The 14030-nt window shown below is 37.1% G+C and overlaps 2 protein-coding genes across 3 annotated transcripts in view; one reads left to right on the top strand and one right to left on the bottom strand.

The window, feature by feature from the left end:
* The first annotated feature begins 34 nt into the window (after window positions 1–34).
* IFT74 (intraflagellar transport 74) overlaps window positions 35–14030 on the top strand; it is a 41591-nt gene continuing 27595 nt past the window's right edge. The window contains exons 1-8 of one of the 2 annotated variants that reach the window (XM_065661205.1): window positions 35–145; window positions 960–1100; window positions 1589–1724; window positions 2242–2290; window positions 3115–3213; window positions 3378–3438; window positions 4456–4515; window positions 5542–5603. In XM_065661205.1, the coding sequence (XP_065517277.1) occupies window positions 984–1100; window positions 1589–1724; window positions 2242–2290; window positions 3115–3213; window positions 3378–3438; window positions 4456–4515; window positions 5542–5603 (584 nt within the window). In that variant the 5' untranslated portion in view covers window positions 35–145; window positions 960–983. Of the gene's footprint in view, window positions 146–175; window positions 256–959; window positions 1101–1588; window positions 1725–2241; window positions 2291–3114; window positions 3214–3377; window positions 3439–4455; window positions 4516–5541; window positions 5604–14030 lie in introns of those variants that run through there. The other variant, XM_065661204.1, reaches the window with a different exon arrangement.
* Window positions 4967–13850, bottom strand: LRRC19 (leucine rich repeat containing 19). The gene is made up of 5 exons (XM_065661206.1): window positions 13781–13850; window positions 10823–10915; window positions 8795–9305; window positions 8400–8606; window positions 4967–7115 (listed from the first exon to the last, which is right to left on the bottom strand). The coding sequence occupies exons 2-5, from the start codon at window positions 10904–10906 to the stop codon at window positions 6793–6795; spliced, it is 1125 nt and encodes a 374-aa protein (XP_065517278.1). The 5' UTR covers window positions 10907–10915; window positions 13781–13850; the 3' UTR covers window positions 4967–6792.

Below are 14030 nucleotides of genomic sequence, written 5' to 3'. Positions count from 1 at the left end.
GCATCAGCAATCAAGGCGGTGGGGGGGAGGAGACTCCATATCCCGGCAGGCAGCGCGCCGAAGTGCAGGGACGCAGCACTGCGCTTTCTTTGCGAGGCGTTCTGGGAGTTATAGTCCTGCTATCAGCAGGCCGCCGGCGGCCAGGGTGAGCTCTCTAAATCTCGCGATAGAGCTGGTGCGGCGGTGTATGGTTGTGGAGTTGCTGCGATACCAGTGGTGTGGTGTGTGGAGAGTTCATGGCGGCCCGGGACTCCGGTGAGAGGAGCGGGGCTGCGCCCGCCTGCGGCTCCGCGGGGTTCTGTAGCTCCAGAAGCCCTTAGCCAGCCTGGGGGAGGGTCTTTGTCGACCCGGGGGAACTGCGGCACTTCTGCCCCTTAGAGGTCACGGCCAACAGTACCACCATCTCACAGGCCCGTCTGAGCCACTGCCTGGCAGCCTCAGCCATTCAAGAGCTGTTTCTATGTACTATGGCCATGGTGTTGCTCCTCAGGGGCTGGTGAAAGCTGCTAGGATTTGTCAGGGGGAGTGTATTCTGGGTTTGTGTTGGTGGCTGATGATGCCTGAAGGACTGTCCTCAGATAACCCAGATGGGTACTGACAATAGCTGTTCACTTCCAGTTTATTTCATGAGAGACTTGAATTCTGTGGGCAGATGCCGAAACAATAAGTGCAACAAGAATTAGGAGGAGTCATGTTTTAACAGTACCACCTGAGGACTGAGTAAGCGCTAGGGACTGAAAAGGCACTGCTGTCTCTCCTTACTCACGGATCTTCTATGGTCCCTTATGAGCACTGTCTGTCTTGTACCAGGCGTTCCCAGTACAGAAGTGCTTCACAGATTTTTAAAGAAAATTAAACTCCTTTTGACAGGGGGAAGAATTAAGCTTTATGGAGTTGATGCATGATATTTTTAAAAAACCTTGTGCAAAATAAAGGAGTATTTCTATCCATTGTTCCAGAGAGAAGTTCAAAAAGAAACAAATATGGCCAGCAGTCACAGACCTCCAATAGCTCGTCCTTCTTCAAGAGCAGGAATAGGGCTGCCCACAAGGCCTACCACTTCATCAAGGACTCCATCAGCAACAAGAATAGGAACAGGGGTATGTTAAAAAAAAAAAAAAAAACACTTGATATATTTAGTTTTTTACCATTTTGGTGGGGTTTTTTGTTTGTTTGCTTTGTTATGTTTTTTGGTTTTTTTTAGTACTGTGACTGGAGTGATAGTTTCTCAGGAAGATTTTAAGGTTCAAGTTTTGTAGAGAGTTTTTGGTTTTGTTTTTGTTCTTATTGTGCCTGAAAGGGGTCAAGAGAGCTCTTGCATCAGAAGTTCAGCTGCGAGACCCTAATAGCATTAATGTCGCAGACAGGGAACAATGAAAAGCTGTTCAAAAGTAATTTCTTACCCTTTTGCAGCAAACATTTGACTGAAGCTTTGTCTGAGGAGATGTAGATACTAAAAGATTCTTACCAGAAGCAGTATAGAGACTAACTGAAGTTTTCAGTTGCTTTGATAGTTGTGTAAGGATAATAAAGTCATAATTCAGTGTTGGGAGGTTTGTAGTTTGGTTATTTGGTCCTTTTTTTATAGATACCTCCTAGTACTGCAAGACCTGTTTCTCGTGGTGGCCCTTCAGCTACTGGAGGAGTCTTATCATCTCAGATTAAAGTTGCAGACCGTCCAGTGACTCAACATGGTTTAAGTGGAATGAAAACTGCAATGAAAGGTATTTTTTTACTGAAAGTAGCTATCAAGGTGTCTGCGGACATTTTAAAGGAATATGTAGGTTTCTAAAGGCAACTTTTCCATTCCTGTACAAAGTGCCGAGTGAATAGCTATGAATAATAAGAGTAGGAGAAAGGAAAGGAAGATTAAAACATCCCTGTTATTTTCTTTGCTCTTGGCAGTCGTAGGTGACAAAGGCTTTTCTGTGCCTGAGCTGTGTTTAAAAATCATTCAGGAGCATAGAAGAAGACAGATTGTGTCTTCTTCCATCACTGCAGGATAATTAAAATACTGTATTATGTAGTAACTATTAGTACAGCTGAAAAAGTAATGTTTATCTTCGCAACAGTGTGAAATTAATTTCTGCTTTGGTTTGTTATAATGAGGTACTAACATTTTAAGAGCAGTGAGAAGATGGCAGTTTTCTGCCTGAAAATTCTGCAAATTATTTTCATAATTTGCACTTTATCAACATTAATTGTTTTCTAACAAAATGTCATCTTACTGTCCTTTGTCAGGTCCTCAGAGACAGATAATGGATAAAACATATTACCTTGGTCTGCTGAGGTATGTCTTAAGAACACATGAAAACTGCAGGAGGTTTAATGCTCTGTTCCCTTTCTGACATGAAATTTGCAGTGCTTAACAAGAGCATGGGATAAGTGGTGTTCACTTACAATAAAATCTGTCCTCTTATAAGAGGTATGGTCATTTTGTAGGAGGGAGGAAATTTTATGCTTATGTTCAAGTCCAAGTGGATGCCTTTGACACTTTGTGATTAGACTTGCTAAATCATATGCACTCCTACAGCGTTAGTAAAAAGAGGGTCAGTGATTTTGAGCTTCCACCTATAATACTTGATAGGTCTGATAGCTGCATTTGGAAGAAGTAGCATCACAAACTGAGCACTTTGTAGTGTACATTTCAGGTGGTTTACTTGGGTAATACATTGACCTAATGCTAACAAAGGCAAGGCCTAGCAGAAACTGTACTGTATACAAGGCTATCTTGTCAGTCGATCATATTGCAGTATTGAATAATCAGTCCTAAAATACATAATTTTACATATGGATGATATCCATATTCTGTGAAATACTATGATACATACCATGATACTATGATCTTTTTACCTGTCCATTTGAGAATAATTTACATCTATTTCACCAGCAGGGACACAGCTAATTAAAGCATTTTATTTCATATCCAGGTTTTCCAACAGCTACTTACTAATTTATCTGCTAGAAACAGTCATCTTTTCTCCTCACACAGCTCTTTGAAATAGTGATTTGAAATGTGTGAGAAAGAGATACAGATTGCACAGCTAGAGTAAAATATAATTTCTGTTCTGTGATTTAGTTGTACATTCCAATATTTTGATTATTTTTTTGCAGAAGCAAAACAAGTGAACTAACAACAGAAATTAACAAGCTGCAGGAAGAAGTAGAAATGTACAAGCAAGAGAAATCTGTCTACTTGTCATATGAAAAAAGGTGAGATGTTGCAGCTAGTGCAGTGCTAACTTTCTCAGTAACAAAACTATTCTTAGGTGTTGTGCTGCCTTCAAGGAACCATTAAGTAATATCTTTTTCTTTTTTTTTTCATTATTTTATTTTTACACATACGAATCTTAAGTTTTATTTTGTTTTATATTTAGGGCAGAGGCTCTAGCTGGAGAAATCAAAGAGTTTCAAGGTCAGCTAGCAGACTACAACATGGTATGCTGCTATCAACTTATGATACTGAATGCTCTCCCATATCTTGTTTTTTTTGTATTGCTTTTGCTTCAGCATCTTTTTAATTAACTTTTCTCTGTAAAAATACATTGCGTAGTAACACCTCAGTATTAATAATAAAATACACTTGTTAATACCACCTCAATAATTTCAGTTATTGGAAAGTAAAATTATGGAAACTAAGGAAATCATAAAAGAAAAACAAAAGCATACTATACATTAGGAGATGCAGTTGCATATGGATTTAAGAAATTACTGCAGCATAATGTTTGTGGGTTATGTACAGCTACATATAATGACAATAACTTCTGAAAACTTGGAGTACTGTGTACAGTTCTGGTGTCCTCAACATAAGGACGTGGAGCTGTTTGGGGAGCATCCGGAGGGCGGCCACAAGGATGATAAGGGGGCTGGAGCACCTCCCATGTGAAGACAGGCCGAGAAAGTTGGGGCTGTTTAGACTTGAGAAGGCTGTATGGAGACCTCATAGCAGCCTTCCAGTATCTGAAGGGGGCCTACAAGGATGACAGAGAGGGACTCTTCATTAGGGACTGCAGCGATAGGACAAAGGGGAATGGGTTTAAACTTAAAGAGGGGAAGTTCAGGTTAGATATAAGGAAGAAGTTCTTTACCGTGAGGGTGGTGAGGCACTGGAGTGGCTTGTCCAGGGAAGTGATAGATGTTCATCCCTGTCAGTGTCCAAGGCCAGAGCCTTGGGGAACATGGTGTACTCTGAGGCATCCCTGCTCATGGATGGGGGGGTTGGAACTAGGTGATCTTAAGGTCCTTTCCAACCCTAACCATTCTATGATTCTATGATTTTAAAACTGCATGTAGTCTATTCAGATTCCCACATCATGTTTTTTTCCTTTTGCAGTAACACAAAATTGTTGTGTTTTCCTATGTGCTTTGTGAGTTACTACTTACTTGTCTGATTTTTTGTGTGTAATTTAAAACAAAAGGAGAGCGTTAATAGGTTGGAATTCTGTCTCATTTCAGGTTGTGGATATACTTAATACTAGTACAGATATGGCAGAAGTGATTCATGATTACAATATGGTAAGAAATACGTTATATGCTATGTTTGAAGGGTGAAATGGTATGTTACCCTCTTGGAACTTTGAACGTACAATGTATCTAAAATGGCATAGCACTAATTTAAAACTTAACCATTTTTCCAAGATAAATTAACCATAATATGGGCAACATGTTTGCAGTGAGACAGTTGTCTGAAGTGTTGCATTAACAGCCCCATGATACTTTTCTCTGGTTAAGATTTGAGAAGGATGTCATCCCAACCCAAATTTTGAGTGTTAACGTATATTCTTTGTTTGACTTGGGAACATAGAACACTACTAGTCTTATGAAAGGCAAATTCGCTAGACTACACTGCTTTGTAAAGCTGCCCGGTCTTCTGGAAAGGTAGTTATTGTTTCTTCAGCCTTTTAAATTACTCCCATGCTATAAATATTGAATATTTATTAAATAATAAATATAATCACAAAATCAATGAGCTTTCATTTGCCTTTCTTTATTTTCTAATACAGATAGAGTGTTCCTCTAAGTCTTAAGACACAAGTGGCATTGAGCATGTTCCATTTCTTAGGATAACTTTGTCCATAAGCAAAAGAAACTAGTTTGATTTTAGAATAGGTTATTTTGGTCAAAACAGCATTTCCCCCTGCGTTTGATTGCACAGTAAAGTCACAATGTCTGTGTCATAAAGAAAATAATGCTTTGCAAGTGTTACATTTTCATCATGTCTGTAGGCTTAAACAGTATTTGACTAAAAGTTGCAGGAATAGATCCCACACTAAGTGAATTGATTTGTAACAAACTTGATTATATTTTTTAAACATAGAGATGCCTTCTTACTTCCTGTGTTTTCCAGTAGAAGACTGTAATTTCAGAAGGCCTTTGCTCAGTATCAACTGTGAAAAACCTCTGGAGCAGGTGACCTCTGCTGCTCCTTCCTCTAATGCATTCTGAGCTGGTGCTTCTCTTTCAAAGGAAACTTTTCACATTTATATATAGAATGTGTATCTTTATTACTGTATATTATATCAGAATTATTTTTTTTTTAAGTTAAAGGTTCAGAATGACCGAGACACTCAGAGTGTGGATAAAATTTTCACAGAAAGACAAACGTGAGTACATGAAGTGTATATTTTCAAAAGCTGTTAAAATCATAACTGAACTTGGCAAAATTGAGGTGGTATCTGCTTCAGAAGTTCCTTAACAATTCCAAGCATGCCACATGTGATACCTGAGCAATTTCAGGATGGTATAGTAGTGCCATACCACAGCTGGGCTCCTAGCTTTAAACTCTTCTGATTAACTGCTCGGAGGAGATACTTACTATGTCATCCAGAAGGACTTAAGCAGCAGTGGAGACTCCTGTCTTTTGGGAACCTGAGTTTTGTGAGTTGCGTTGTGGAGCCCAGAGTGGGAAAACTAAGCAGAAATGGGAACCAGAAATGGTTAGGCAGGGACTTGTGGAGTGGAAGATGACAGCAAGATGCTTGCACTAAGAATTTGTATGCCATGAGAATGGCTTATGTAGTGATAGGCTGAGAAGGTGAGTTTCTGAGGGGTGTGATTTAGGGACCAGAGATGTGCAGGAGAAAGAAGTATGATCTTGCTTGTTGCAAGCAAGAGCAATCTCAATAATGAGATTCTATATATAGATAAGCACTTTTAAAAAACAATTTGCCTGGTAATAATAAGTCGCTTTTCAATAAAATCGCAGTTTTCATCAGCTCACAAATGTGTCTATTTTATCGCTGAATGCATTTTTAAGTGTTAAGGAAATAAGTATAAAAAGAAGAAACTTGGTTCAGTAGCAAGCTAAGGAGTAAAGGCATCAGCTATGCAGTAATGATAACTTGTTGTAGTGTATGTAGGCTCACTTATGGGAATGGAGCAGTTAGTCTTTGTTGCTGTGCTAATTTGGGTAAAAAGGAAAAGGAAAAAGAAACTATTCACAATTAAAGCATTCGTGATTATGCCAACTTTACAAGCTACTTTGTAAAGAGTTCATGTTAAGCAATATACAGTAAGCTCTCCCCCTGCCATAAGTAACCAGTTAGGTTTTTATGAAAGGTGGATTCTGAGTACTTTTTGCATGTTTTGAGCTGCTTATTGTGACACTGAGGCATGCACATCACCACATTTTTTTAACTTCATGATTTATGCAGCAAACCTTGTTACAGATTTGACAAGATGAAAGGAGGTGGACTGCTTAACCTCCTTTTGTATTGTGCATAAGTAGCATAATACGGAAGTACAAGTGTACTACAGTTTTGAGAAATCAGTTCTTCATCCATCAAGACATTATTAACTCTCCTCAGTTACATAAGAATCAATGTATTTATCCTCAATAAATCCATCTTCCCCAGGCACAAATGGGTGAATTTTCTCAGAGGAAATTGGATCTTCATTGTTTGTATCCAATAATGTAGGAAAAGAACTCATGTCATCTGGGAATTTCTGTTCAAACATCTCCGAGTCGTTTTCTTCCAGATGATGGTGACTGTAGCTTATCAAATAGCGATACCATGTTGGGCATTTTGCAGCCATAAAAATCAGGAGTGTAATGCTTAGGACAAACCCTAGGACGCCTGCTAGGAAGGTCCAGCTTTTGCCAGGAAGTGGTAACTCTTTAAAAAACAGACAGGAAAAAAGCAAGAGTCATCGTCATAAGGAATACCAGCAAGAACTCTAGTATGAATTTTTTCATAGTTAAATTGGGAACTCACAAAATAAACAATCATAGGGGAATTACTGTGTATGTCCAAAGCTTTAGTAGAATTTTATTGTTATGTTCTTGGGGAGTTAGCTGCATCACCTGACCAAAACATGCATGTACATCTTACGTTTCTTAGCAATATATATCCACCATGCATATTTATAAAAAACAATAGCTTCAAAGTCAGATAAAATTCTGGGGGCATATAAACTATAATATTTTTCCAAAATTTAAATTCCAAGATTGGGCTTTGGAAAAAAAAACACAACCAAACAAAAAAACAAACAACCCCAAACAGTAATTGACTTCAAATTCTATTTTGTAGGCTTAAATTTCTATATGGTGATGATGCCTGCAGCCTAAAATATTACGTCTTTTGTTTGGCATATCCTTTCAATTGTACTTCTTTTAAAATAAAAATTTCAATAGACTGTAGTTTCCAGGAGTCTTTATTTAGAAGCTGGTTTTGTGTGCTGGCCTCTGTCCTAAAATAGAATCTAGCTGTTATAGTAAAAGAAGTGTATAGCAGTGGCTGTCTACTGTTTGTGTATGTATCTGGAAAATAATATTTCTTCTGCTTTAGTCAGAAGCAAGAAGTAAAACATTACAGTCTGGAAGAGTGGAAATTTGCATGTGTGAAAAAAGAAAGTGACTTTACCAATAGAAAAGCTAAAATATTACAGGGTGATGATAGAATTAACCTCAAAATGGGTAGAAAAGTAAGGAGACTGAAATTTTGAAAGAATATGGAATGGGCACATCTGTCTCATTTACACTGAACACAGTTGAAGCAGGAGTAAAATTATTGCTCACCATTGCTCACTATTTCGCATTTAAGAAGACAGCTACTTCTAGAAAGCAGTGATTTTGGAAGAAGTAACTGAAATTTTTAAAAGATCCTTCCGCAGTTCTGCTAGGTAGGTATGGGCAATTACGTGAATTTCAAGACTTTGAAATGTCATCATCATTTTGTAGTATTATTTGAGAATTCAGATGTGGTTTATCAGTTTTGAACACTTACTCAGTAGAGCTTAGCATGCACTATAGTCTGTATCCCAAAACCTGCAAATAGCCTGTTCCATAATCACAGCTTTTATGGAAGAATTGCAGTGTATGAGGTGTACAAATGGTAAGAAATTGTGAAATAGCAAATCCAACAGCTTGTAAGCAGTAATGTGGAACATCAGTGTATTACCTGCATGCGTCCCATTGTTTTCAGTGATGTTTGAAGTCCGAGCTGTTAGGAAGGCACTACTTTTAAGCTTAATGGCAGAAGTGGAAGTTACAGTGTTTTCTAAAGAAGCTTGTTCAATTTTGCAGTCAGCTGGTTGAATAGCTGCTGTTTTGATGGAGGATTTTTCGTTGGTGTTTGGGAACGTACATATAGTGTTGTTTTCATATTCTGTGGATGCAAGCAGTGGAAAGGCTATGAGATATTGTTAATTAATTGGCACTCTGATCTAAAAAAAAAAATCATAGGTAACCTCATGTATTATTGCAAAAAACAAATAAGTATAGTGGATATTATCCAGATCAGTAAAAACTAAGATAAGGCTGTTTAATATAAATTTTGCTCTAACCAAAACTTACCCATTGTCACATTGGAGGCAGTTAGCCATATCTGTAAATCAAGGAGGTCACAGGAGCAGGTCCAAGGGTTTCCAGCTAAAACTATTTTAATCAATTTAAAGGGTGATTTTATATGAAAATATTTCAGAGAGTTATACTGTAGATTTAAAGCTGTCAGACTTTTTAGAGAAGTAAATATATCTGAATCTAATTGAGTAATCATGTTGTAGGATAGATTCAACACTGACAGTTGGTTTAATCCTGCAAATGCTGTCTTATGAACTGTGCTAATATGGTTGCTGCTGATATCCAGAATTACCAGTTTTGTCAGATTGCAGAAGCTATTGTTATGCAGTACAATAATCATGTTTTCATTCAGGTAAAGTTCAGTGAGTTTAATAAAACTTTGAAGAATCTCTTTGTCGATATCTTTTAAAGTGATTTTATTATTTGTGAGGCTTAATATAGTAACATTTTGGGAAAGGTTAGTGGGTATATTAGAGAGGTTCTTTCCAGATGCCTCACAAGTGACCTGTTGAAAAAAAGACAACAATTAAATACTATAGGGAAGTCCAGTGAAGATGTCTCAGTGATGACTATTGAGGGGACGAAAAATCTTTCTTGTATTTTTTTAATGCCAGCACTTTAAAAGTTCTGCTGCTCTTTATGCAGTTTTATTTGTATTTTTCTTAATATACCCATGGTCTGGTGATAGAGGGGAATGAATGCTCCTAATATATAGAGACCTGAAGTTTCAGATCACTTAGTGCTTGAGCTCTGTTTGGCATGCAAGGTTTTTTATGTGATGATTATTCAAACTATTTGGCAAATATTCAAATAGTTTCGCATAATATTTTGGAGTTAGTAGGGCTCTCTGTTTTAGGATTCTATTTGAAGATTGGCTACGTAGAAAAAGGATTCATTTCCCACATAATCTGGAAAGTAGGTATCAGAGAGGAAGTAGATCCAAGGCTGAAAGTTAATTCAAATATTCCTTTTTGAATGTATTGTTTTATTTAAAAAACAGCTGTATTTACTTTTAAAAGCATGTTTGGAGTAGACCTTCAACAAAACATTTAGTTTGATTTTTGTTGGATTTTTTTTTTTTTTATTATAACACTTAATTTTGGTTTTCTGGGTCTAAGTTTAGCATAGCTGCAGTCTTTTCAGGTTTGAGAGTGTTAACTCTCTATACCTTAAAGGACTACTGTTTACTGAGAAGAGTAGATTTCTTTATACATACATGTATGCATCACTGCAAGCTATAGTTTAGTGTCAAGATACTTGAACTGGGTTTAAAGGAGATTCTTAAGTCTTGGAAACTGATTAGTTGTGTTACTTCTCTTCACACAAGTACCCTACGTTCAGCTTGTTACTGCTGTGACCAGATTCAGTATAGCTAGATAGCTGGTTTGAAAACAAATGTAGTGGAGTGCCTTTTCTGCACTGTATATACCCACTAAGTGTTTTTCTTGTTCTTCATCTTTGTCCCAGAGATTAACAAACAGTAAATATAGTACTGAGCCAGTGGGCAGTGAGTCAGAGCAAGTAGTGCAATACCAATTTTATTACTTGACTGTTAATCATGTTTTCTTCCTTCCCCTCCATTTCTCCAGTAAATACAAAATCCGTTACATTAATCTCTGGAATTAAAAAAACCTTTAAAATGTCTTGCATGCATTTTTGATCCGACTTGGGCAAGTGCTAACTGAGTAAGTTTCTCAAACTTGAGCAATTTTTGTCCTTGCCCAAATAACTGTTGCTTTTTAGGTCTATTCCAAAATAATGTAAAGGTAAAGGAGGCACTCCTGTTGTCAGCAAAGAGATAGGGCTGGTATACAAATCCATCTCAAATATGTTTCAGTGTTATTCACCCACTGAAAATGACTGCAGCTAGTTGTCCATTTCACAGAAAACCATGGAATCTTATTTGTCTCTATGTGCTTCTTTCTTCAGTAATTCTATGTTTACAAGGTGGTTTTTAAAATGCCTTTAGCTTCTAGTGTAACTTTCAAAAATAAGGGTAATTTACATACATATAAAACTTACAGTTTGAGAAGTGAAGTTGCAGTCAGCAGTGACAGGATTCAAAACCAGTGTTCCAGCACAGATCACAAGCCAAGAGAGCATCATGTTTAGAGCCTGGTAAAAAGCAACACTTTTGTATACCAATATGAGAATACCACTGTCTTCTGTAGTGGTTTCTACAGTAGTTCTGTAGTTCAACAAATTAATAGGTATAGTTACTTCAACGACAACTTAATCAATTTTCTTCTGCACAAATACAACGAAATGCAAAATTAAGAGGAAGAACGTAGGTTATTAGAATTAATGCATTCAGCTTTCACTTTATTGAGCTAAACCTAAAATCCAGTGAGCAGATCAGCAAATAGAGAGGGATTTACTAGACAGCAGTTTCTTATATGGGTAAAATGAATAGGCATGGATGTACTTATTAATTCCCTGTTAAAGCAGTTGCAGGTACTGGAAGACAATGATAGGAGCATACTGCAGAAACTATTGAGGCTTGTGTGCTCTCCTGAAATAATTTCTTATGTAGCCACTGACAGAGGTAGAATACTGTACTAGATGGATTGTTGGTTTATTCAATTCTTATGTAAGTTATTTTTTGTGAATTTTTACTTAGAAGATTGATCTTCTAATGTCTTTATAATAGAACATATTATAAGAAGTAAACCAGGTCTTCTGATTATTATAAAGGTACAGTTGTTGCTCTGATCTTTGGAACTAAGTAAACATTGTTCAATCTCGGTCCTGGGGGTTTTGTATGAATTTGAACCTTACTGTTTTGAGAGTCAGGAAACCTTTTCTGACCAGTGGTATTCACTGCAACATTAACATCTCTCAGAGAAAGTGTCACTCATCCATCTCCTTTGAATCAGGTATTATTTGCAAGATCTCATAGAATCATAGAATACAGGGTTGGAAGGGACCTCAGGGATCATCTAGTCCAACCATTCTAGGCAAAGCATGACCTGGACTAGATGTTCTAGCACAATGTCCAGCTGAATATTAAAAGCATCCAGCACCAGGGAGACCACCACTTCCCTGGGGAGATTATTTCAGTGGCTGATTGTTCTCATGGTGAAAAAATTCCCTCGTGTCCAATTGGAATCTCCCCAGGAGTAACTTGTGCCCATTACTGCTTGTCTTTTCCATGTGACTCCTTCTAAAGTGGGAGGCTCCGTCTTCTTTGTAGGCACCCTTTAAATACTGAGACATGATGATAAGGTCTTCTCTGAGCCTTCCTTTCTCCAGGCTGAGCAAAACGAATTCTGTCAGCCTTTCCTCATACTACAGGCTTCCCAGTCCTTTCATCATCTTTGTGGCCCTTCTCTGGACCCTCTCTAGCCTGCCTCTCTCTTTTTTGCAATAGCGAGGACCAAATGCCTGTTGTGTCTTGAGCTGTAGAGAGTACCACTGAAATTAACAGAGAAGAGGGGAGGAAATTATGTAAGGAAGCTCAATTGCATGAACGATGCTAAACCTAGGCAGCCAGTCAGATTTAAAAAAACTCCACAAATATTTAAAAAGAGTGCCAGGAGGTCTTTGCCAGTCAGCATAGAGTACATGAGGGCACAGAACAAATTGGTCAAGTCTAATTGATTGCTTCTGTACGTTAGGGTGTCTATGGACTGACCTCATTCACCTAGCTGAATCAGCCTGGAAACCTACTAACTTCTTGGAAATAAGAAAACAAAAGCCATTTACACTGCTCTTATCCATTGTGTATTTCTACTGCTGTTGGAAATCTACAGTAAATATAAAAAGTATTCATAAACCATTTTGTTAGACATTGTCAGTGGCATGGACACGGGGTACTAGCAGCAGCAGCAGCCACTGTGGTATCATAAAATTATAGAATCAACTGTGCTGGAAAAAATCTGTAAGATCATCAAGTTCAGCCATTATGTTCTGTATTAGGTGGTGTTCTTGTCAGTGATGGTGCTGGTGAGCTGAGTAATTCCTTTTTGTGGCCAGTTTGTATATTACTAGTAGAAAATGTTTTGCAGTTTGAGAATTCCCAGTATAGACTGTTAACAGTCGGATCTTGTGGTATACTTGGACCTTAAAGATCCTGCTTCCAAGATTTTCAGAAACAGAGTGGCCTTAACCAGGCAATATAGAAATAGAGAATAATAATATTATTGTAGTTTGCAGATTTCAAGAAAAGTATTGTCTCTGATACAGTGAGAAAAATATATTAAAATACTGTTTTATATTAAAATATGATTTTAAAATTGGTCTGTAAGTTGGTAACAAGTCGAAAATGAAAGTAATTTTTAAAGTTTTTCAAAACTTCAAGGAAAAAGTTAAAATGTCTGACTTAAGGAGATGCCATTAATTTAAAAAAATCATTTTCTTGTTTAAAACTTTGCATAAAAATCTGCTCTACATATGTCTAAAGCATAGTTCCTATTTTTTACTTTAGTTTCTAATGACAAGTTATGGGGTTTTTTTACAAGTTAGATTTCCTGTATTGTGTGTGTGGGAACCTGTGGAAGAACAGTAGAAGAAAAGGGAAGTATCTGTAATTTTAATTGCAATTTAGCTTTTTACTAAAACCAAACTTAAGGAATTGCTGTTTAAAGTAATTACTTTGGAAAGAAACTGAGCCTAGCAGTACATTGGTAATACCTTGTAATTACAAATGGGTTTTTTTTAAAGTTTTCCTCTGAGAACTTTTTAAGATGTTATTGTTTAATAGTAATGTAATTCCTATTGGTTTTCTTGCATTTGTAAAGAAAAAGATTCTGGAAGGTAGTGGAGTTTATGTAATCAGCTAGTCTGTTTTCCAGAGAAGACACAGTCTATTCCCTGGATTTCTTCTGAAGTACAACTTACTCAGCAACTTGTCATGTCCAAGGTTCATAGTAATTCGTGAACTTTTAATGTATCTCAAGATGTATTTTTTCCACTCTAGCAATAAAGTTATACTAATAAATCTTTGCCTACATTTTGAAAAAGATGTGGCAAGTGTCTTACCTTTCTGTTGCTTGTTAGAGCAGCGTATGTACACAAGAGCAGATTTTTCAGTGCACTGACAAGAAATAATATGACGCAACAGCACTGTTTTTGTTCAACCTTTGTACCTGATGAATAAGCAGGCAGTGTAAAAAAAAAAAAAAATAATAAACCTAGAAGATCCTTAGGAAAAGATTGACTAAGTTGAGCAACATCTTATAATCATCTTGGATTTAATTGGATCTGCAGCCAATAGGGAAGTCTAATAGTA

The sequence above is a fragment of the Lathamus discolor genome, chromosome Z, assembly GCF_037157495.1.
Source record: "Lathamus discolor isolate bLatDis1 chromosome Z, bLatDis1.hap1, whole genome shotgun sequence".
NCBI classification, from domain to species: Eukaryota; Metazoa; Chordata; class Aves; order Psittaciformes; family Psittacidae; genus Lathamus; species Lathamus discolor.
Note: the sequence above shows the minus strand (reverse complement) of the source record. Positions and strands in the feature narration are given on the sequence as shown.